Source organism: Microtus ochrogaster, chromosome 6, assembly GCF_000317375.1.
Source record: "Microtus ochrogaster isolate Prairie Vole_2 chromosome 6, MicOch1.0, whole genome shotgun sequence".
Lineage (NCBI taxonomy): Eukaryota > Metazoa > Chordata > Mammalia > Rodentia > Cricetidae > Microtus > Microtus ochrogaster.
The window spans coordinates 26,935,404-26,959,504 of record NC_022013.1 but is presented as its reverse complement, the minus strand read 5'-3'; the positions used below and the strand labels follow the sequence as shown (position 1 = coordinate 26,959,504).

The following is a 24,101-nucleotide window of genomic DNA, read 5'->3' as shown; positions in this document are numbered from 1 at the left end:
TTGGTTTTTTTGGTTTTTCGAGACAGGGTTTCTCTGTAGCTTTGGAGCCTGTCCTGGAACTAGCTCTGTAGACCAGGCTGGTCTCAAACTCACAGAGATCTGCCTGCCTCTGCCTCCCGAGTGCTGGGATTAAAGGCTTTTTGAGACAGGGTTCCAGTAGCTCAGTCTAGCTTTGAACTTACATTGCTCTTGACACCTGTGTGTTGAGATTTATAGGTGTGTGCCACTTTGCTCAGCATGCCATCTTATTTCTGGTGTACAAACTATGTTGTGCTGCTGCTACTACCTGGTTGTGCAGTATTGATGCACAGCAGCAGGAGAGATTTGCTGGTGATCACTTAATTAATCTAAGGGTTAAGACCAGAAATTTTATGATCTTTTTATATTTATAAATGATGCTTTAAAACTATTTCCTTTTAAACTATATACTATTGTAATTTGGCTACTGATAAACAATTTCTTTATATGTCTGTCCAGAATGGCACATTAAAATTTTTTCACTTTTCATTTGAGGTTAAATATATTCCAAATGGCAAACCCGTATGACATGTGAGTATTAATTACTAAATTGGGATTAACTCCTAAAAACATCCTGATGTGTCTATGCTGTATGTTCCATTTCAGTAGAATGACTCAAGTACTTCCTGTTTATAATCTAAGTCTTAGTTTCCTCCTCTGTCCCTATGGAAGACTTCTGTATGGGGCTGAGACCAGTACTCGTTGTAGGAATTTTTCTCGTAGTTATGTATCTGACTCTTTTGCAAGAATTATAAAAGCCGTATAGCCATTTAGTTTCTTCTTACAACACTTTGAAACTCTCATTTCTGCTTTTCAAAAGATGTGTATGTGTATGGTGCAAGTGTGTGACTGTATGTACCCATGAGTGCACGTCTGGAAACCAGAAGAGGACGTACGCTGTCTTATCACCTAGAAACACAGACAGGACCTGCCTGTCTCCAGCCTCCCAGTGGAGGGCTTCTGCGTGTGCAGTCGTGTCTAGCTTTTTATGTGGGTGCTGTGAATTCAAATCCAGGACACTCTCCTTGCACAGCAAAAGCTCTCACTCACTGAGCTGTCTCCTAGCCCCAGAGTTCATTTCTTTAATATTTCTACCCTTCATTTCTCACCATAACGTGTACCTTATTTTTTGCCTAGACTACTATTGGAGAAAACAAAAATACACTCCTGGTAATACAGATATAGAGTCAGCCCCCTGTTGACCTTTGGATGATGCTTCAAATTTCACTAAAGTCAAAGTCCTTGAAGCCCAACGTCCATTCCTTTTTATTAAAATGTGTGTGGAGCTCTCCTGGGTTTTGTTTGTTTGTTTTTGTAACCAGTATTTTTGCCCTTGCTCCTAAATACCATATTTCACTCTGCCACCTAGTGGCCTCAGCAGGCACTGTTGCTTCTATTGTAGTACAGGGAGTTAGAGTGTAGATTGGCATTAAGTCTGCAAGAATGGCATGCGATTGTTTGTGTGCTGCCTACTTTTCCTGGTTGCTGTGTAACCATGAATCAGTTAAATAGTTTTCTTCTGTAAAATAGACATAATAGTTTTAACTCCAAGGTTGTATATTAAACAAGTTTTCTGTAGACCCTGAAAACATTACGTACTGAAGACTTTGCATAGAGAGAGTACTAGGAGCAGTTAACCGGAAGAAGCTGAACAGCACCTGCCATCAAACAGTGCTAACTGTCGTCATCAATATGATGTTAATGTGCTTAGATAGGAAATTGTATTTTACTTAAAACTACCTTTGACCTTGAGGGTTTTTTTAGTGTTGATCTTTTCTAGGTCTATTATATATATTTGTTTTATATGATTCTTACATTACCTCATTTCCTAAAGTAAAAACATGAAAAAATTGAAACACAAGAGTTCTTATAAACGAATACCACATAGGAGTAACTGCATACATACAACAATAGAGTCATCTCAGTCTTCTGTCAGGACTGAGCTGTTTTAAAGCTGCTTTAGTAATTATGTTTGCTGTTCACTAGCCCAGCTCTTGAAGTAAACTGCAGGTTAATGTGTATCTTTACATACTGTATATGACAAGGCACTTTCTAAGTTTAGCTTTTAGTCATTGCTTTTTCTTCCTGTTTCATATATATGACATATTAATATAGAGGAACATTGTTGTACTTTTTTTACTAGTTTTATTATATACATTTCACATATTATAAAGTAGCCGCACTTTCCTACATTACCCATTATAGAACATTTGTATTTCCCTTTTGATGTAAAATACTAAAATGAATCCTTTTTAGTGTGTGTGTGTGTGCTCACACTCACACATCAGTAGAAGGCAGAAGTGGAAAGATTGATTTCCTCTTAATACTGTGAAATGTTCTAGAGGAAAACAGTCAGTTCACTTCCTCAACCTCCAGCACAAAACCCACTCTTAAGTTTGTGGTAGCCAGTACCTAGCTCATTCCTTCCTGTCTCCCTCCTTCTGTAGATGTAGTATGTAAGAAGGTAACTTTCTTGTCCTTGAGAAACAAGAGTTTTGTACGCAGATGACTGTATAGAAGTAAGAGAAGCTCTTTCGCATTATCATGGACGGTGTTGGATACCTGTGCTCATTTTCTGCTCCGTGAAGTCAGAACATAATGTGTAACATAATTACAGTTGGGAAGAATCTGTGCTCAGTTCAGAGTTTGGATGAGGCATCTGATTGGAAAGGGCAAAGGAAGAGCTTTACAATGCGAGTCCCATTCAAACCTGTGTCAGTCAGTATTAAAAGGAGAACTTAAGAACTCAAGACACAGAAGCTTGAGAAAGAATGACACATTTAAAGGCTAGTAAGGGTGTGTGTGTGTCAAGATCATGATTGGGAAAACCAGAGACAGATGACCTGAGCTAGTAGGAGCTCACTGATCCTGGACTGACAGCTGGGGAACCTGCATGGGAATGAACTAGGCCCTCCTGAATGTGGGTGACAGATATGTGACTTGTTCTGTTGTGGGGGGAGGGAGGAGGAGGCTGCAATGGGACCAGGACTTATCCCGGATGCATAAACTGGCTTTTTGGAGCCCATTCCCTACGGTGGGATACCTTATTCAGCCTTGATACAGAGGGGAGGGGTTTGGTCCTGCCTCAACTTGGTATGCCAAACTTTGTTGACTCCTCAAGGGAGACCCTACCCCCTCTGAGGAGTGTATGCAAGGTGGGATGGGAGGAAGAGGGGGAATAGAAGAAGGGCGGGGGTGAACTGGTGTTGGTATGAAAAATGAAAATAAAATTTAATTAAAAAAAGACTAGCAGACAGTTTTGTTTTGCTTTTTTCAAAGATGTATAGGGTGAAGAAGGGATTAGTAAGGCCAGAGTGAGAGGCACAAGTCAGATAATAAAGCTTTACCTCCATAAGGAGTTTTTGTGTGACGGTGTACCTGAGGATGCTTGAATGTCTACCCACTCCTGACAGGGAACCAACGGCAGTCTAAAGTAAAGTTACCACCAAAGTCCAACCTAATAAGCCAATGTGTTTTATTGGGGTTCCTTATAGGAACAGAAATGACTGAGATGACTGTATTACCAAAGTGCACCCTGACATGGTTACAGTTCACAAAGGGGGAACCTGGAACACACCGCACAGCCCACAGGCAACTAAGCAGGTTGGAGGGTGTCCTTCCAGGCAGCTCAGCTGGTCTAAAAGAGTCTGCAGCAATCCTTACAACTTAATATGGACTGGAGAATAGAACAGCCTAGTAAATCTGGCTAACTTCAGGGGCTTCCTGAAGCTATTGAGTTATTTACTTCCCCCAGCTTCTTCTCTTCTTAGACCATCCTGTCTCTTTAACCCCCTTTTAATTTAAATTGTGCGTCTTAAGGAACTTCCCTCCAAGATGGAAGGTTTTAATCTCCAAGGAAACAACAGGAGTCCAAGTTTTATTATGTAAAAAATATGGGTTTTTTTTTTTGGTAGGAATGATAAAATGCAGTCTCTGATTTGGAAAAAAATATCTATTCCCTAGTTTATAACATCTTCAGAATTCAAATGGATTTAATATAATGGAGAAAATAAAGAATTAGGTTGGAGAAGACTGTAGTAGACATGGTGTAAAACTTCAGAGCCATAAAGAAAGCTCCAAAATGGACAGATTTTATCAAGAAAGGCTAGGAAAACGTGTTTGCTGTCTAGACAAAAGAGGACTCTAACAAGTATATGATAAGTGCTTTACAAGTCAGTGGGAATGAAAACACCCCAAAGAAGAGACAGGCAAAAGATACTAACGGGCAGTTTCTGAAGAGGAAATGCAGATAGTTGCTAACCACACAAAAGCATGCCTGGCAATAATTAGATAATTGCAGAGTCAAGTATGAGCTTTTTAACCTTTCATATAGATGAAAAATATTAAAAAATGTAGAAATTGGCATGCTGATAACATTCTTGGTGGGATGTAAGATTGGCGTAACTTGCCCAGTTATCAAAGCTTATACTGTAGTTTTGGACCCAGTAGCCCCACAGGAAGTAATTATCCACTAGAGGTCAGTGTTACAGCACTATTTATAATGCCAAAGATAGTAGACAGTGTGAACAGTGTAGTTAACTAGTGTATGGTAATTTTTTGTAAGAATGCATACCAACTGAAGGCACTGCTGGGAAGTGGGAGAGCGACCATTAATATGCTTTATAATATTTTTTGTTTTTAACTACCATATAACAGATTCATATATTACCAAAAACAAAACAAAAACCCTGAGAAAATACTGGAAGTTCTGTGCCATAGGAGTTAGATGAGAAAGAATTTGGAGGCAAGAAAATTAGTTACAAGTTTTTTGTTATTTATTCAGAAGTGAAACTTTGTCATCTAGATTGAAGGTGTGTCAATATTAATGAAGAGCACAGAGGGATATTTTAATGTACTCTGGGTTTGAGAAATGAGGGGAGATCAGCAGCAGCAGCAATCCTGGAATTTGTACACTACATTGCAAATGATAGATGCATGATTATCATGTGAAAAGGAGAGGAGGCTTTGAGTGAATAAAGAGCATCTTAATATAAGTCTTCAACAGTATTTGAAAAATAAACTAGTCTAGTATCAGCTTATTTTAGCATGCTTTGTGCTTTCTTAACACCTGTCTGTATTCTGGCTTTACTACTGTTTTTAAGAAAATGCTAATATTTTACAATAAAGCAGTTTCTAAGTGTAATTTCGAAATTGTTTGTGCTTTTCTATTTTCAGAGTGCACATTTGGCCATGATTGATACTCTAATGATGGCATATACTGTAGAGATGGTCAGCATAGAAAAAGTAATTGCATGTGCTCAACAGTATTCAGCTTTTTTTCAAGCTACAGATCTGCCCTATGATATTGAAGATGCTGTCATGTACTGGATAAATAAGGTAGGCTTATGCTCACCTGGAAATGATCGACTAGCAGAAAACTAAAATCTGCAATTACTCATTGCTCCTGTGTGACTTTTTGTTTTAAATCAGAATGTAAGCTAAAGTTGTGCAATTTACTGAAAACATTTTGTTTTAAAAAGTGTAAAGCTGAGCCAGTGGCTTAGATCTGTGATCTCAGTACCTGTGAGGCTGAAGCTGGAAGATCTGATCAGGTTCAAGGCCAGACTGGGCTACAGTGAGGCCTAGTCTTAAAACAAGAGTGATGCAATGATAGAACAGATTTGATGTTTGACGGTGTCTGTAATTGTACCCATGCTTCATAGTGACTCCTTAGGGTCAGCTCATACCAGATCATTGCAAAACTGAGAGCACTCAGAATAAGGAACCATATAGTGAGCAGTGAAATAATTTTGGATATGATTCTCATATTTCTGATTGTGAGCATCTTAGGTTTGTTTAACTGAATTGTACAAAATCATATTGATTATGGATTCACTTTCTTGGTGATTTTTTTTTTGTGCCTTGAACATGATTAAATTTTTAATTTAATTTTCCTTGTCATTTGAGTAGTTAATTCTTGACTCACATTCATGCATCCAGTTTTGAGACAAGATCTCACTGTATAGACCTGACTGACCTGAAACTTGTAGAGATCCTCTTGGCTCTGTCTCTGGGATTACAGGCCCGTGCCACCACATCCAGATGGACCAGCTTTCATTTACAGTTGTCCTTGCAGAGGAAATTAAACTATTTTGTGGGACAGGCAGTGAACAAATATGGAAGTTATGTCTTGAGGTGTCCTTCCTTAAATGTTTGCATGAAGCTTGTCATAAGCTAAATTGTGCTGGAGAGATGGCTCAGTAAGTAAAGCACTTGCTGCATAAGCTTCAAGTCTGGAGTTCAGATCCCCTGAACCTACGAAAAGCTGGCAGCTCACCTGTAATCAGTGCTCGAACAGCAGGGGCGGGGATGCTGTGAGGTCGTGTCCAGAAGACAGTGTTTCACATCTCTCCCACCCTCCAGCTCTTATGGCTACCCCGTTTTTCCAGGATGTAGGGATTGTATAGATGTCCCATTTAGAGATGAGCACTCAACAGTCACTTATTAACTCTTTGACCAGTTATGAGTCTCTTCTTCAATGGCTACCCACTGCAAAAAGAAGCATCTCTGGCCAAGGTTGAAAACCGTGCCACTTTGTGGGAATAAAAACAAGTATTTAGAAGGCAGTTTGACAAGTGATGGTCTTACCCACCGCTGGACTGTGTGTGCTATAATATGTTCAGCTAGGCAAGTATGCCCACTAGTACAGTAGTGGCCTGAAAGTTACAGGGCTAACAAAACCACTCTCAGACTGGAATTGAGGCCTGCTCACAGAAAGGAATTTGTGCCTGATACTGTAAACTCAGTCAAAAGCCTGTGGCTATCGGCTCTAAGGGAAGCTGCATTGTTTCAATAATGCTTGTGTCGAAGGAGAGAAATAACTCTAGAAAGCTGTCCTCCGATCACCACATGGAGGTCATGGCTAGTGCATAGCTAACAATGTTGAACACCTTTAAAAATGTTTATTAACCATTTACATTTTTTCTTTTGAGAACTCTGTTCAGTTCATAGCCATCTCTCTCCAGTCCCCTCTGTATGACTTAATGGGTTTCCTCAGAAGTTCTTCCTGTGCTTGTGGAAGATAATCATGTGATTCTGTCCTTAAGTCCATATATGCATTTATAACATTTATTAATTTACTTGTATTGAACTATCCATACATCTTTGGAATAAAGCCTACTTAATCATGGTTAATAATTTTTTGTTTTGTTTTGTTTTTGCCTTTTTGAGGCAGAATATCTGTAGTGTAGCTTTGGAGCCCGTCCTATAACTCTGTAGGTCAGGCTGGTCTGGCCTTGAACTTGAAGAGGTCCGCCTGCCTCTGCCTCCCGAGTGCTAGAATTGAGGGCCTGCGCCACCACCGCCTGGCAGTTAGTGATCTTTTGGTGTGTTCTGGAGCCTGGTTTGCAAATATTTTATTGGGAATTTTTGAAGCTATATTCATCGGGGAGTTTGGTCTGTAATTTTGTTGTTGTTGCCACTTTTGGAATGTTTTGAGTGTCAGAGTAATATTAGCTTTGTAAAAAGAGTTTAGCCATGTTTCTTCCTTTTCTATTTTTACGGATTAGTATGAGAAGTGTTAGGTTTAGTTCTTCTTTGAGAGTTTGGTAATATTACCAGTGAATCCACCTGGGTCTGGACTTTTTAAATTTTTAAATTTGGGATATTTTTAATTACTGCTTCAATCTCTCTGCTATTGGATCTTCTGAGAGAAAAGAGCCTCAGTTGAGAAAATGCTTCCCCAAGATCAGGCTGCAGGCAGGTCTCTGAGGCGTATTCTTAATTAGTGATTGATGTGGGAGTCCATGTGGGTGGTGTCACCCCTGGGCTGTGTGTTGAATTAGGAGCGGCAGAGCTGCGTACCCAGCATCCAGCCGCCTGTACGGCTAGCTTTATACCCGAAATAATTACACGGAAACTGTATTCTTTTAAACACTGCCTGGACCCGTTAGTTCCAGCCTCTTATTGGCTAGCTCTTACATATTAATCTAACCCATTTCTATTAATCTTTGTAGCCCACGAGCTGGCTTACCAGGAAAGATCTTAACCTGCATCTATCTGGAATGGGACAGTCATGGCGACTCCCTGACTCAACTTCTTTCTCCCAGCCCTCTGTTCTGTTTACTCCACCCACTTAAGGATTGGCCTATCAAGGGGCCTAGGCAGTTTCTTTATTAATAAGAAATCACTCCCACATCAGCTGTGGTCCTGTGTTCTGTAAGAAAGCAGACTAAGCCATGGGGAGCAAGCCAGCAAGCAGGACCCCTCCGTGGCCTTTGCATCAGTTCCTGCCTCCACATTCCTACCCTGATTGAATTTCTGCCCTGACCTCTTTCCATGATGAACCGTGATGGAAACGGAAGCCAAATAAGCACTTTCTCCCCCAGTTGCTTCGGTTGTGGTGGTGTTTCGTCACAGCAGTGATACGCCTGACAGTGTCCTCGATGTCTCCTCCTTGCCAGCTCTGGGAGATTACCTTTTATGGTTGTTTTGAAAATGTCTATGCCTTTAGAATGTGAAGATTTCCCTCTATACCTTAGCCCAAAAATTTGTTTCAGAGTGTCACATATGTCTTGAAATTCTTATATACCTTCGTGCCCTCTTTAGGTTGTTCCAGTTCCTTTACTATGTCTTCAAGCTCAGATACTGACTTCTCCTCTATCCATTCTGTTGCTGAGATTTTTCAATTTTTTATTTGACTTAATACATTAGCATTTTTTAAAGATCTGCTTGTCTTTATTTTGCATATGTTTTCCTGTATGAGTTTATGTGTGGTACATGTGTGTCCAGAAGGGTCCAGAAGAAAATACTGAATTCCCCTGGAACTGAAATTTCAGAGGGTTGTGAGCCAGCATGTGGTTGCTGGGAACTGAACCCATGTCCTCTGTGGGGGCAGTAAGTGCTCTTAACTGCCATCTCTGCAGCCCTTGACCAAGACTTAGGTGATTGAGCTTGGTTAACATCTGGTCTCTGCCTGGGCTTAGAGAATTAAATGTTACTAGAGGAACTGACACAGGAAAGCTGGTGCAGTTTCAAGTTTAGAACTGCAGGTGAGCACAGCCACACAGTTGCCAGTCCATGACGGACCCTTAGAAGTCTGCTTCCCCACACTTAGAGACTGTTTCATCTTCTCTAGTCTTCATCCATTGCTAGTTTTCCCTGTTACTTTGAGCTGCAGCTAAGTTGGCTGACCTCATCTACTTAGGGGCAATTCATCAGGTTAGAATTGTTTTCTCTTCTCACTACTGAATCTGTTTGCCTTTCTGCTTCTCACTGTCTTCTTTTCCCTAAGATGGAAAGCATACCCTTCCCTCAGAGGGAGCACCCCAAAACCTGTTGCTCTAAAACAGTGGTTCTCCATGTAAATACCTGCAGTATGACCCCACAGTTTGAGAAGTGCTCCCTAGAAATTCCTTCACCCTTTTTCATGGTCTTGGTCCCTCTGCCTCGTTTTGGAATTTGATATGGGAGCTTGTTAAACTGCAGGCTAGGTCTGTGTGGAGCAGGAGGTGCTGCCGGTGCTGCTCTGTGATCTTCCTGCTGTTCCTTCTTAACTGGGCTGTGACTTCTCATTCTCCTTCCCAGCTGAATTGTCCTCACTGGAGCTTGTTCTCGTGTTTCTCCATCCACACACAGCCTCATTTGATTCTTTGAACACTCCCCGAAGTGTTACTTCCCTAATTGGTCAGCCCTCTGTCTGCTGTCTCGTCTTCACTCATACTCAGAAATTGCTCCTCTTGGTCAGTTTAGGGTCTCCTTTCTGACAGATCCAGTGCATACTTTTCAACTCAGCCATCTTTTAAAGCACAAGCTATCGTGCTGAAGTGTCTTTGGAGAATCTGAGGTAGTTACTAAAGCTTCCCTTTATTTGATGGAATCTAAACACCAGACTTCCCTCCAGTGGCACTTCTTTGGCCTCCTAGCAGGTGTTTTTTCCCTTTGGTCTGTGGTTTCTTTTTAAAGCATATATAGTCCAAAGTGTAGCCAAAATTTTGAGACTAAATTATAGGTAGACCAGTGGTTCTCAACTCTTTGGGGGTTGCATATCAGATACTCACATTATGACTCATAACAGTAGCAAAATTACACTTTTGTTTTTTGTTTTGTTTTGTTTTTTTAATTTATTTTTTATTGCAAATTTCCACCTCCTTCCCTCCTTCCACTTCCCTCCCCTCCCCCTCCCTCTGCAGTCCAAGGAGCAGTCAGGGTTCCCTACCAAGGTCCTCCCTGTTTCCCCCAGGTCCAGAAAGGTGAGCATCCGTCCATGCAGAAAATTACACTTTTGAAGTAGCAACAAAAACTGTTAGGTTGGGGTTCACCACAACTTGAGGAACTGTACTAAAGGGTCATAGCATTAGTTGGTCTTCCTTAACTGTGATCTCATCCTTCCCAGGATGCTCTTCACATACAGCTAATCTGATGTCAGATTTCTCTTTGATTCTTCAAGCCAGTGAGACTATGTTTCTGCTTAAGTTCTAATCACTCTTCTCTGTGTCAGCTGTGGGGAGACCACACGACCTGTTTTAGTTCTGTCGCTATGATAAAATAACCTGGCATCATTGTGGGGCGGTCACATCAAACTCAAAATCAAGAGCATGGAGAAATAAATGAATGCTGCTTGCTTGCTTGTGTTCAACTTGCTGTCCCCACTCTTACACATTTCATTACACACACACACACACACTTTCCCACCATACCACCTCCCTGCTCCTGCCAGTGGTGCAGCAACTAGACAGTCTCCCGTAGACATGTCCTCAGGCCAACCCAGTGTCATTCATTGGAACTCTTTCCAGGTGATCATAGGCTATGTCAAGTCAGTTAAAATGAAATGAAGTGGAGTCTGCTGTGTTCACTTTCTTCCGGAGTCTTTCCTTCTTTCCCCTGCCTTTGTTTATCTTTACCAGGTTTTTACATGCATGCAATGCATAAATGTATGTATTTGGTGCTGTGGTTGAACACAGGGTCTCACACGTGCTGCCTCATGCTCTATCATTGAGCTGTATATGTACTCCAGCCTTGCTTTTTATGTTTTGTACAGAACTTATAATTATTATCTCAGATGGGCTTTGTGTGTTGAATACCTAATAGTATAATGCATGTTACAAGTATACTAAGCTCTTACTAGAACTAGAACATTCCAATTTCTAGCAAAAAGGTGCTCAACATGTACTGTTAATTTATGGAGCTGATGTTAGAGTTTTAAATAAAGTTACTATTTTCTAGTTAAAAATGATATTTTATTTGTCTGTTACTTGTACTTGATATTAGTCATCTAACCATGTGATTTTGTTGCTGTATTTTAATGCAAATTCACATTGTTTTTATATATATATATATTTTTTTTTAAGGTGAATGAACACTTGAAAGACATAATGGAACAAGAACAAAAGTCTAAAGAGCATCACACAGCCGAAGCTCCAGGAGGTCAAAAGGTACACACTGCAGTGCAGAGTGGTTATGATGGGTAGTCATACGTTTTAGAGATGCGAGAACTGTTCTAGGAAATGCAAAATAACCATTAGTGATTGATTTCTACTGAGATTAGAGGCTTACTGAATTTAGGTTTTAAAGGATAAAAAATGATATTCTGTAGAACACCCTTAGATAGCAAAAATTATTAGCCGTTAGATTCCTCGGCACTTCAGCTACATTGCTCTTTACTTTAGGCTTCTGTTTATTGGAGTGGTTTTCCCCCTTCAGAAAGACTATTCCTTTCTTCCAGTTGGTCTCCTAGTATCTAAGAATCTAACCTTATATTCTTTTTACTTTAATAATATGGATATATTTATTTATTTGTAGGTGCAATATGTGATTCTGAATCTCTGAACTAGAACTCTTTGTTGCTAAAATACTCTTAGTTTCCTAAAATGTGATTCTGTTTGGGGAGAGCAAAGGAGAGGAGATGGCGCTGGTCTTGGTGTTAGGGATTCGTGTAGCTTTAACTCAAGTGTCAGTCATAGGACACGTGAGCACTGTGACTGGAGACCCACTGTCAGGAGCCCTCTGTAGCCTGCTGTGGATGATTCTGATGACTTTTCCTTCACCTCCTGCTCTGTCTTTTCTCCCTCCGCTGCTTCCTCTGAAGTCTCCTTCCAAATGGTTTTGGAAACTGGTTCCAGTAAGTTTTCCTCACTACTTCACTTTTCTCTCCATAATTGTGATGGTTTTGGTGGAATTGTTTATAGCTTGTGCTATCACTACCTCATACAAATTTGTTTGTCATCGAGTAGAGAGATTAGGTTTAATATACTTCCATCATATAAAATGGAAAATTAAAGCATAAACACCTTTGCTTATCACATCATTCATAAACCATTATTAGTAATGCCAGTGGGTAAAACAACCCATGGGTACAAATCTTTCTGCTATTAACAGTTTTCCTAAAAGTGAATTTGAATAATCCCGTGTGTAAGTTGTCTGCATGTTTGAATTATTTTTCACAGAATTGTTTTCTTTATACCTTAATTGAAGATAGCACTTCACTCTTTGAAAAGTCAGAAGCTTATGTGTCCTCACCAGTACTGTACCTAAACTGTGAAACTCTGATTTCACCTGATGATCGACATCTCAGGATGAAGAATGGGCACTTAAAACCAGGAGAAAAAAAAAAGGAAGGAAGGGAGGGAAGGAGGGAGGGAAGGAGAGAGAGGGAGAGAGAAAGAAAAAGATTCCCTATAGCTCACAGACTGTAGATAACTTATCTGGGAACTGTACAAACCTCATGTTAAAGTTCATTTGCTCAGTGGATTTTACAGGATATAGTCTTTAGTAAAATGCTTTGACCTGCTCCTCATAATTGTCTAAACCATAGACAGTCATTGTTACTGTGAGTGTATACACACACACTCCTTATCCATAAGTGCTAATTGACAAAGGGAGTAGAATAAATGAAACCAGTTTTGCTGGTGATGCTAAGCTGGTTCAGTCCAGCTCTCCTGCTTGGAGGTCAGAGCAAAGAAGATGGGTATGGAACAGTGCTCCCTACCTGGAAAGTGAGCTCACCACTGGGTGATTTTCTTTCTTCTTCTCCTCTCTTCCCTCTCTTCGAAATTATTTCTCAGCAACAAAATTCAATTTTTTAGGGCCAATGTAAAAGTCAGTGATCAAAGAGTCTTAATTAGGCTATGTAAGACGCCTCACAACAGCAGCATTCAGAAGCCGAGGCCGGAGGACTGAGATCTGTACAGTGTAAGCTGTACTGACACACCCCCTCTCCCCAAAAAGAGAACAGGAAGGGAAAGTATAATCCATATAAAAAAAATTTGTACATATATTATTTTCTGAATGTAGGGAAAGTTATAATGTCTGCCTTGCACTCCTCCAAATATTTCTTTTCAAGAGGAAAACATGTTCCATGATTCTTGTCAGTCGGGATTGAGGGAAAGAGAAGCAGAAATAAATACCTTTTTCTTCACTGGTGCATATGTTTTCTGGAGGATGTCATTTAAAAGAATTTAATGCACCTTCATGTATTAAGTGCTTTGTTCAATAAATTTGAAATTTTCTGTTTTTAGCCTCAAGTATTTTTCACAGTTATATTTTAATTTATAAATTGCAGAGGTGAGAGTTTAGATAGACTTGGAAGAAAATATTTAAATTGTTCTCTTGTAAAACTGACACCTACAACTGGAGAGATGGCTCAGCAGTTAAGAGAACTTACTACTTGTGCATAGGAACCACGTTCAACTCCCTGAACCCACATGCTGGCTCACAACCTTCTGTAACTCAAGTACCAAGGGATATAACCCTTTTCTGGCTCCCACAGAGAGCAGGCATACATATGGTGTACATATTTACATGCAGGCAGAACACCCATATGCACAAAATAAATCTTTTTAAAATGACTTCTAAATAGTAATAGCCTCTGTAATCATACATTTTGCTAATAAAAGGCTTTATGTGCCGTCAGCGAATCATAAGCATTATTTGTCTTGCCTGTAGTGGAGCTTCCAGCAAATGACAGCTAGCCTGCAGTGACTGCTTCTGTGTGCCCAGCATCGTTTTAAATCTCCCAGTGGTACTATGAAGTAGGTTTTACTATCCCTGTTTTACAGATAAGGAAAATGAGAAATGAGAGTTTAAGTAACTTGTCCAAAGTCACAGCTAATAAATGGCAGAACCAGGATGTAAGTACAGGTAATTGGCTTCAGAGTTTTTCTCTTAACTTTTTACAGCAGTTTTCATTCTTAGAGGTCTGTCTTAACATTTGTATTTTTATTTTATTATTTTGTACTCTTCTTTTTTTTTTTTTTGGTTTTTTGAGACAAGTATTTTATTATTTTGATTTTAGAAACAAGGTTTCTCAGTGTAGTCCTAGCTGTCTTAGAACTTGCTCTGTAGACCAGGCTGGCCTCCAGCTTACAGAGATCCGCCTGCTTCTTCCTCCCAAGTGCTGGGATTAAAGCACTCTACTGCCGGCACCACACTGGCCTCTGTCTTAACATTTTTATCCAGTCACATCAAGTTATTTTTAGAATCCAAGTTTTGTTTTTCTGAGGGGAGCAGGATCCTTCCACTTGGCTCTGTTCCTGGTTCAAAGTCTGGTATGTGTACCCCGATGTTCAGATGATGGAGCAGAATGCTTTGGTGCTGTTTCTTGACTCCAGATCTCCTCTGTTGATAGGACTAGCTAGCTGCTCCTCTCCAATTTTGATAGTTTTTATAATTATTTCTGCTCAAATGATTCTTTTGCTCTTCAAAAGCTATCTTTTTGTGTAGGAACTTTAGTCTTGATTAAGTCTAATAGTAAATAAAATTTTAATCAGTAAATGAACAGAACTGATTTGAATGTAGTGTTCAGATCTGTTTTGTGATTGTGTAACTACTATAAACTAAATGCCATTTGATATCATTGTTAAAATGTTATATTGCATCTGATTTGAATTAGTATTGTTGCTGTAAATTTAACCTTGGTATGTAGTATTATTGCCAAAAGGTGAGTAGTTGGTATTTCTTGTTTCTCCTGATTTGTAGTTCCTTAATATTATTAAGAACTATAACTACAATTCTGTGGGATTTTATGTTTGCTTTCTTTGCATTGTTTAGTATTTATTTAGATCTCTTTATATTGTAGGCTCGTTACAGGAAGGAACAAACATTGCTTAAACAACTGCCTTGCATTCCATTGGTAGAAAATCTGTTGAAGGATGGTACAGACGGCTGTGCATTAGCTGCCCTTATTCATTTTTACTGCCCTGGTGTTGTCCGATTAGAGGGTAAGTGTGTTCCAGGGATATATCTCTGAACTGTGGATAGATGGCAAAAATATTTAAATCAACAGCATTTCATAACTAATGAAGGATTTTTTTTAAAAAACATTTACGTATAATTCTGAGAAAAAATTGAGAACTTTTTGTCTAGTGGCTATTATTTATAAGTACATGTTTGCTAAACAGTTTTACATAATTGTGTATTTGTACTGTCAGTAGTTATGAAGTGTTCATATTTAACCCAAAGTCATCCCCTTTTCTATTTGAAGATATTTGTTTGAAAGAAACCATGTCTTTGGCCGATAGCTTGTATAATCTACAGCTGATTCAGGAATTTTGCCAAGAATATTTAAACCGTTGCTGCCATTTCAGCTTGGAAGATATGCTTTATGCTGCTTCATCCATAAAGGTAAATCAAATCTTTTTTTTTTTTCTTTTTTTTTGCCTTTTGATAAAGTTTAAAAATCGTAGCAACAAACTGGGGGTATATCTCAATGGTGCAGTAGTACCCATCATGTATAAGGGCCCAAGTTGAATCTCAAGTACTAGCAATAGAAAGGTGGGGGCAGGAAGATCAGGAGGTCATGGCCAGCTTGAACTTTGTAATGGGTCTGAGGCCAGTGGAGCTATAGCAAAGCCTGTCTCCAAAAATAAATGAATATAAATACTTACAAATTAACTTTATCAGTAAAGAACTTGGGTTGATTTTTTTTTTCTCTTTAAAGTATCCATTGCTAGTTTCAAGTCTTTCAGATTGTGAAGGCAAACACAAGGTTATATGTAAAATTGATGTGTTGTCTTGGTGTGGACAGAGTAGATTATGAACCATTAAATGGTTTTTGATCATAGGTAAATGTTAACAGAAGGTGAGAGTCGTCCTTTAAGGCTGGGTTTGAGTGTATGCCAGTAATCCTAGTGTTCCACAAACTGATGGCAAAGCATGAGTTGAATTCATGCCTGGGGACATGATGAAACACCTGGTAAATAAACAGCAAACCCAAACAGTAATGAAGCTTCATTTTAATGAAGAATTTTTAGTTAGAGAACCAAATGAAGCACTTTGGTGTGTGCGCGTGCGTACATGCGTGCGTATGTGTGTGTTTGTGTTGGGATGTTTGTGAATGTGAGGTTAAGATAAGGACTGCTACACCTAGCTTTTATGTAGATGCTGGGGATCCAGCCTTAGGTCCACTGTACCCCACTGAGCCATCTTTAGCCTCTTTGATAGATTCTTAAGTCAGATGTCAAATGCTCTTTTTTTTTTTTTTTTTTTGCTCAGGATTACTTTGGCTCTTCAGGATTGGTTTTTCTAGTTCTGTAAAGAATGTCATTGAACTTTGAGGATTACATTGAATCTGTAGATCACTTAAGTAATTTGGCTATTGTAACTATTAATTTTGTCGCTCCATGTGCTGCTTCAGTTTCAAAGCTTTAGGAATAAGTGATGTTACAATATGTTTAGTTTAGTTTAGAAGTAACAATTTTCTGTTGAGCCTAACCAGAATTCCAGTGCTAATCCTATTGGAAGTGCTAAGGAGCTCCTCTCGTGAATATGCTAGTGTCTTATACTTGGAACCCTTTTATTCTTTAGTAGCTCCTCTTTTTCCTATGTCCATTTCAGGATCTCCAAAGGGCAGAAGATAGAGCCAATGATAAAAGCATTTCCAAATGAGGCACTCACTAATCTCAGTGACTCAAATGGTACCACACTCCCTACTCTGACACATCAAAGAGAAACCTTGATTAATCTATTCTGAAGGTTTACTTACACCATTATTTCCTTTATATCTTACTAACAACTTTTCTAGTATTTTCTATAAAATATAAGTGCTACTTCTATGATATGAAATGAAAAATTTTCATATGCCTAAGATATATACTTGTTTAAAAATTGTTATAGATTAAGTTTGGTAGTGTTCCTTCCTGTCCATTTTAGAGAATAGACTAGAATATAGACTTTCCAATAATCCTGATATTTAGATCATTTTGAGCATGATCCAAATATAAAAATATTTCCTTAAATCAACTTATTTAAAATAAGTAATTGTCAGCAAAAAGTCTTTGTTCACGTTCTGCATTTTTTGCTTAATTGTCACAACTACAAGTTTGAATTTAGTGTACTATCTTAAGGCTCTAAACTCCAGAGAGGTTGCTTGGTCCATGCTCGTGGGCTCCTCATTGTTACTTTAACTTTTAATAGTGGGTGTTTAGGAATGTATGGGAAACGAGCACTGTCTTTTCTCTTAAAGAAATACAAACTGGGATATGGCTGCTTTAGAGGACTGTTGGACATTGCCTGGGCAAGTTCCTATACTGGATCCTAAGCACCACCAAAAAGCATTGAAGGGTCAAGCTGTATCCTAGTTGGAGCCTAGCTCCCTTACAGTCTACTTGATAGACTATTTTTTAAAGGGATAGTGGCCATCGAAAGGCATGTAAAGGACTACTTTTATTGTTGAAAAGTTAGGAGTGATGCATTCAGTAGAGGCATAAATATAAATGTTTTGTAATATGATTGACCCATTTAAAGGAAGGTAGTTGAGAGTTTTTTTGTTTTTGCTGAAACAGAAAGCTCCCTAAGAGCTTTGTTAAGTGAGGGTAAAGTCCACAATAATGTAACTACATGCGTTTGTATATACGTGTATGTGTATATGTGTGTGCATGTGTATTTTAAACCTTTGTCTTTTTTTTTTTCTTTTTCAGGGTTAGGGATCAAACTCCATTATTTCTTAAATGACTCAGTGTAATAACTATATACATATTGTATTAACTACTAGTAAGTAATATAGAGGAGATTTTAATTATTCTATGGGGGCTAGCAAGATGGCTCAGCTGGTAAAGGCTCATACTAAGCCCGACACCCTGAGTTTGATCCCAGGACTCACATTGCGAAGGGAGAAAGCCAGGTCCCCCCATGGAAGGGTACACATAAGTTCTATGCATATACTACATAATCTTACATAAGTGGCTTAAACATCCATAAGTCTTTGGTATCTATACGGGGCCCTAGAACCAACTGCAGATAGATGCTGAGGGATATTTTTATATAGACTCAGAAAAGGAATCTTTGGGATAAATATAAAAGTAATTTCTTCTTAGTGTGGTGCTAGATATGGGAGAAGGTGTTAAAATTTACTAGACTTCTCCATTCTATATATTCTTTGTTGTTTACACTGTTTAAATATGTATCTGACCTTCTTGACTAAAGGAGGTGGGAGTTGGAGATCTAGCTCAGGTTAAAAGCTTGTACTGCTCTTCCAGAGGACCCGAGTTCAGTTCCTGGTACCCATGTTAAGTGGTTCACAGCTGCCTCTAACTTCTCCAACACCACTTCCTGGTTTCCACAGGCATTTGTGCTCACATACACAAACCTATGTGCAGATACATGCTACATATAGGTCAGGTGTGGCGAGGCACACCTTTATCCCCAGCACTCAGGTAGTAAAGAAGCTAATCTCAGTTACCAGCCAATCTGATCTACATAGTGAGTTACGGGCCAGCCAGGGCTACATAGTAAGATTCTGTCTCACAGCAAATTGGGGAAAGATTATTTTAAATTACTGTTGTACCATTTCTGGAATGTGACCAAGTTATTGTCATTTAATCATAATTTTATAATGAAATAAGCCCCAGTTTAGTTATCAGAAAAGTTATCTCTTCCTGCTCTGCCATCTTGTGGTTAGATTTTGCCATGATTTATTAGGACAATTTTTAACAAGTCTCTTAAATACTCCTTTTCTACTGACAGATAACTACTGCACATTTAAGGGATGTTTTTTCTAAAGATGAAGTCAGCTCCTAGTTAACTGTACTAGCAGAGTAGAACCTAGAACCAGTACTTACAAAATTTTGTTTTTGTTTTTTGTTTTTCGAGACAGGGTTTCAGTACTTACAAAATTTATCCTTTGGTTTTAGGGTATACTTGTAAAGATTATAAAGCAAAGGTGTGAGTCATAATGATCACAAAGGATGAGGAAGGATTTATTTCTACTTAGTGTCAGAGGTTTTGATCCATGGGCATCTTGGTTCTGTTATTTTTGGTCTTTGGTTAGGCGGACCACCATGGTGGAGAAGGCCTAAAGGGGCTAAGCTTTCTTCGTGGTGAACAAGAGAGAGTACCTGAGCTAGCTGGTTTCTTCTGGGCTGCCAGCCCTCCCACCACCATGGTGCTGCCACATTCTAGGTTGTTCTTTTCCGCTAGGTTAGCTGTCCCTGGAAATGCGCGCACAGACTGAGACAGGAGAGTGCTTTACTCATCGGGCACTTCCCAGCTCAGTCTTTTTTTTTTTTTTTAACTTATTTATTTTATATACAACATTCTGCCTCCATGTCTGTCCTCACGCCAGAAGAGGGCGCCAAACTCATTACAGATGGTTGTGAGCCACCATATGGTTACTGGGAATTGAACTCAGGACCTTTGGAAGAGCAGCCAGTGTTCTTAACTGCTGAGCCATCTCTCCAGTCCCCACCAGCTCAGTCTTGATGACAGTGAGGTTAATGTCACACCAGAGGTGTCTTTGTCAGGGCTCAGCTGTTTTGCTGACTTACATTTGTAATTATGGGTCAATTTATACATTTCTTCAATAAATATTCATTGTGTTCTAGTACATACATAGTAAAGAGCATAGGCCTGGCCTTTCTAGGCCTTTAAGTGTGGCTTATGGGATGATTAACAGATAAGCAGAAGGCAAGACATCAGAAAACACCTCATATTTCCAGAGATAATAGCCATTATGAGGAAAACAGGTTTTGTATAGTTCTACTTTTAGAAATATATTAAATATCTAGAATTGAAATTATTCTTCATGTGTATTTTAACATATAAGGCCTTATTCTTATACAGTAGGGGCACATCTGTAATTCCACTGTTCAGGGTTCAACATTGTCTCAAATAAAGAAAAAACAAAAGTCCTGCCACCCAGTTCCCAAATGAAGTGTGTGCCAGCGCACGCGCGCACGCACGCGCGCGCGCACACACACGCGCACACACACACACAGTCCTATTCTCACAAATGCCTGGCCAGCTTCTCTTAACTTATCCCGTCCTCCTTTTGTCTCTATTTGTCTCTAGACTTTCCCTTTCTTTTCTCCTACCTTCACTCTTACTCCATGCATGGCTGCAGGGCTGGCCCCTAACGTTCTCCTTCTGTTTATTCTCTCTGCCTCCCAGCCCCGCCTATTTTTGTTCGTCCCTTGCTATTGGCCATTCAGCTCTTTATTAGACCAAGTATTTTAGATAGCAAAGAAACAAATTAACATAAACAAAATCAACAGATCTTTCCATCATTGAAGAAATGTTCCACAGTATAATACATAAAAGTAACACACCTGAAAATATTCCATTTCTCCTTTTTTTTCTTTCTAAACAAAATTTAAAAGTTTAACTTAGTAAGACTGTATACAATAAGAACAAGTAAATATTACATTCACAAAGCACTGAATTCCAATTCGTGTCTGATAAATTTAAAGAAAATACTCCATAATCCATCCTATCTTAGTAAATCCAAAATTTTATACCCAAACTTACTTTCTATCATTTCTAAGGAAAACTGCAACTAATACTATCCATTCTTCAACTCCATCAAGGAACCAGAAGGGTATAATATTATTTAAGTAATAGAAAAAACAGTGCATTACAAACAACTTCCAAAAACTCTAGAAATGGCAGACACCTGACTGCCTGGACAGTCACCCAAAGCTCCTTTGCAAGTCATCCATCTTCGGCCCACAGGCCCATAGTGTCTGGCAGACTTTTTACTGGAGCAGGAAATTTGAAAGACTGTCTGTCCTGCCTATATTGGCCGTTTTCAGTCACTTTCCTCTGTCTTGCAGAGTGTCTGGCAGTTTCTTCTGTGAAACAAGAACCCTAAAGGACCATCCTGCCTTGTTTTGGCAAAGTTCAGTGGTCACTTTCCTGTGAGTCCTGCATGATCAGTTGATCCAACATATTGTCAAACAGTCCAGACAAGAGCAGATGCTTGCCCAAATGTGGCTAGCCTTACCACATTGAAAGCAAACTCCACAAGGAGCTTCTTTGATGCCAGTAGCAGATGTATCTTATTGTCATGAAAAGCCCTTAATTAACAAAACATTTTAAATGCCATATTCTGCAGTTCTTTAAAAGGTTTGAAGACTATCTAAAATATATCTCTATATTATCTGGAAAACATACCTAGCATATCTACAAATTTGATTGTTAAAGATGACTACTGATCTGTGTTTCTTGATTATCCTAAATAATTCATAATAGCTTTTAAAACTAAAATTTTACCCTACATTTTAAAATGAACTGCCTAGGTACAATACCTTAAACAAGATCAGAAACATATATACAATATGTTGTAACAAAAATAACCTTAAATTGTTATTCATATACAAAACTCCTTTAAACAAGTAGAAACATATATACAGTATGTTGTTACAAAAATGACCTTAAATTTGTATTAATATACACAAGTCCTTTAAAGAAGAGTAAAAACATATGTACAGTGTAACAAAATTGATTTTAAATATGTATCAATATAGCAAAATCCACACCAATGCAAAAGATCTGAGATTAGTAGTTGTATTTTTATCCTATATTTTCCTGAATATAACAAATACCTATGACTGACAAAATAACCAAAAACTACCCACTCCCCCATTTCTCTTGAGAATGTGAACTTTGTGTTTTATAAATTGCTTCCTGCTAATTATGGGTGAAGACATTCCCAAGGATTCCTGAGAGAAAAATTGAGATAATAATCAAGCCTTGGGAAGACCACTTAAAATAACCTTTGTTAATAGATATCACCTGTCAAGATTCAGGAGTGCTTCCTTGATCAAACCAGATCCATATCAACCTGGAATTAATCCACAGCCTCTTGTTTCCTGTGGAAACAAAAGCAAACCCACTTCTCCAGAGCAGTGCATCTTTCTAGTTCCATTCTACAAATACATTGACTGGTTTTTTTTCTTCAGAGTTAAGGCATTCCTACAGTACCTAGGCTGGTTTATTTTCACAGTCCTTCTTTCAATTCCAGGTCTCTTAGCATCTGTCCTTTGCTTTTCAGCAAAAAGTCAACACAATAGTATACAGACTGTTATTTTCCATCTTTACATGCCTTTTTTCTTTTACCATCTCTTTAAAGACTTTATTTTTTAAAACTATTTTTTCTTTCTATAGCTGTTATAACCATTTTCTTTCTTAAACCTACGCACATTGTAAAACACAGTGGAAGCTATTAGAAGTTTTTTCTGTCTGGACCTCCTTTACTGCGTATCTGTAATCTTTTTTTGACCAAACAAACTTTAGACTGCTAAGCTACCCTGATTTATGCATGTTCTATAGGCTGGCTCCACCCACTCACGGGTCAGGTCCTGGAAACCAAGCCTGAAGCTTGCAGCCAGGTCTGAGGCACGTGATCAGGAACTTCTAGAGCTCTTGAGCTGATGCTGATGGTTGTGCCGTGGCAGACATTTTCACTTTGTTTTTGTTCCTACTTAACAGACTGCTACTCAAGGCTCACCAGCAGGCATAGACTCTTAAAGGAGCCATATACTTTCCCCCCCAGCTTTCACAGGTCATACATGGAAATAGAGACCCATGTTGGTATGCCAAAATGTTGTGTGATGGTTTACTCTTTTGGCTTTTTGGGGGGGCTGCCACCCAGCTCCTAAATAAAACACATGGAGTCTTATTGTTTCTTATAATCACCCAGCCTTAGCTTAGCGTGTTTCTTGCCAGCTTTTTTTCCTCTTTTCTCCTCCCCCGCCTCCTCTTTCTCCTTCCTCCTCCTTCCTCCTTGTTTTCTGAGACAGGGTTTCTCTGTAGCTTTGGAGCTGTTCTGGAACTCGCTCTGTAGACCAGGCTGGCCTCGAACTCACAATTAGCCTTTCTCTGCCTCCTGAGTGCTGGGATTAAAGGTGAGCACAACCACCACCCTGCTTGCCAGCTTTTCTTAACTTAAATTATCCCATTACCTTTTGCCTCTGGACCTTTTGTTCTTCGTTCACTCTTACTCCGTGGATGGCTAGGTGGCTGACCTCTAGCGCCCTCTCTTCTTGTTCCTCTTACTCATAGTTCTCCTTCTATTTAAACTCTCTGCTTGCCAGCCCCACCTTTCCTTGTTCCTGTCTCGCTATTGGAAATTTTGCTCTTTATTAGGACCATCAGGTGCTTTTAGACAGGCAAACAATCACAGCTTCACAGAGTTAAACAAATGCAGCATAAACAAAAGCAACACATCTTTACATCATTAAGGAAATGTTCCACAGCATAAACAAAAGTAACACACCTCAAAATAGTATTCCCCAACAAAAACCAAACCATATATGTATGTATATAAGTAAGTTGCTTATTATGTGTATAGTGTAACATGGTGGCCTACTTGTTGGGGTTTCTTTCCTGCCCAGTCCCCACAGCCAGTAATCCCCAAAGAATCACACAGACTGTCTACATAAGTTATAAAACTGATTGGCCCATTAGCTCAGGCTTCTTATTAACTCTTGTAACTTATATTAACCCATTATTCTTATCTATGTTAGCCTCATGGCTTCAGTACCTTTTTCAGTCACATCTTGCTTCTTCCATGGTCTGGGAAGGACTGGGGAAAGAGCTTCTTTCTTCCCAGAATACTCCTGTTCTCCTTGCCCTGCCTCTACTTCCTGTCTGATGGTCCAGCCTATACTTTCTGCCTGGCTACTGACCAATCAGCATTTATTTAAAACAGAACACAGAATTGGCCCATACCAGTATAGTCTTATAGAAGTATGCTTTTGAGAACTCCTTTAAGCCATTTAAAGAATTATTTGTGTTTTCAAGTATAAATAAAATATTGCTATTCTTAATGTTTAAAAATTCAACAATGGCCGGGCGGTGGTGGCGCACGCCTTTAATCCCAGCACTCGGGAGGCAGAGGCAGGCGGATCTCTGTGAGTTCGAGACCAGCCTGG

At 39.1% G+C, this 24,101-nt stretch overlaps 1 protein-coding gene across 4 annotated transcripts in view; it reads left to right on the top strand.

Moving 5' to 3' along the window:
- Camsap2 (calmodulin regulated spectrin associated protein family member 2) overlaps positions 1-24,101 on the top strand; it is a 96,637-nt gene that overhangs the window by 38,843 nt on the left and 33,693 nt on the right. For 2 of the 4 annotated variants that reach the window (XM_013346743.2, XM_026779599.1), the window contains exons 3-7: positions 5,194-5,355; positions 11,307-11,390; positions 12,044-12,076; positions 15,032-15,173; positions 15,437-15,576. In XM_013346743.2, coding sequence (XP_013202197.1) covers positions 5,194-5,355; positions 11,307-11,390; positions 12,044-12,076; positions 15,032-15,173; positions 15,437-15,576 — 561 coding nt within the window. The remainder of the gene's footprint in view (positions 1-5,193; positions 5,356-11,306; positions 11,391-12,043; positions 12,077-15,031; positions 15,174-15,436; positions 15,577-24,101) is intronic. The other 2 variants (XM_013346744.2, XM_026779600.1) reach the window with 1 other exon arrangement.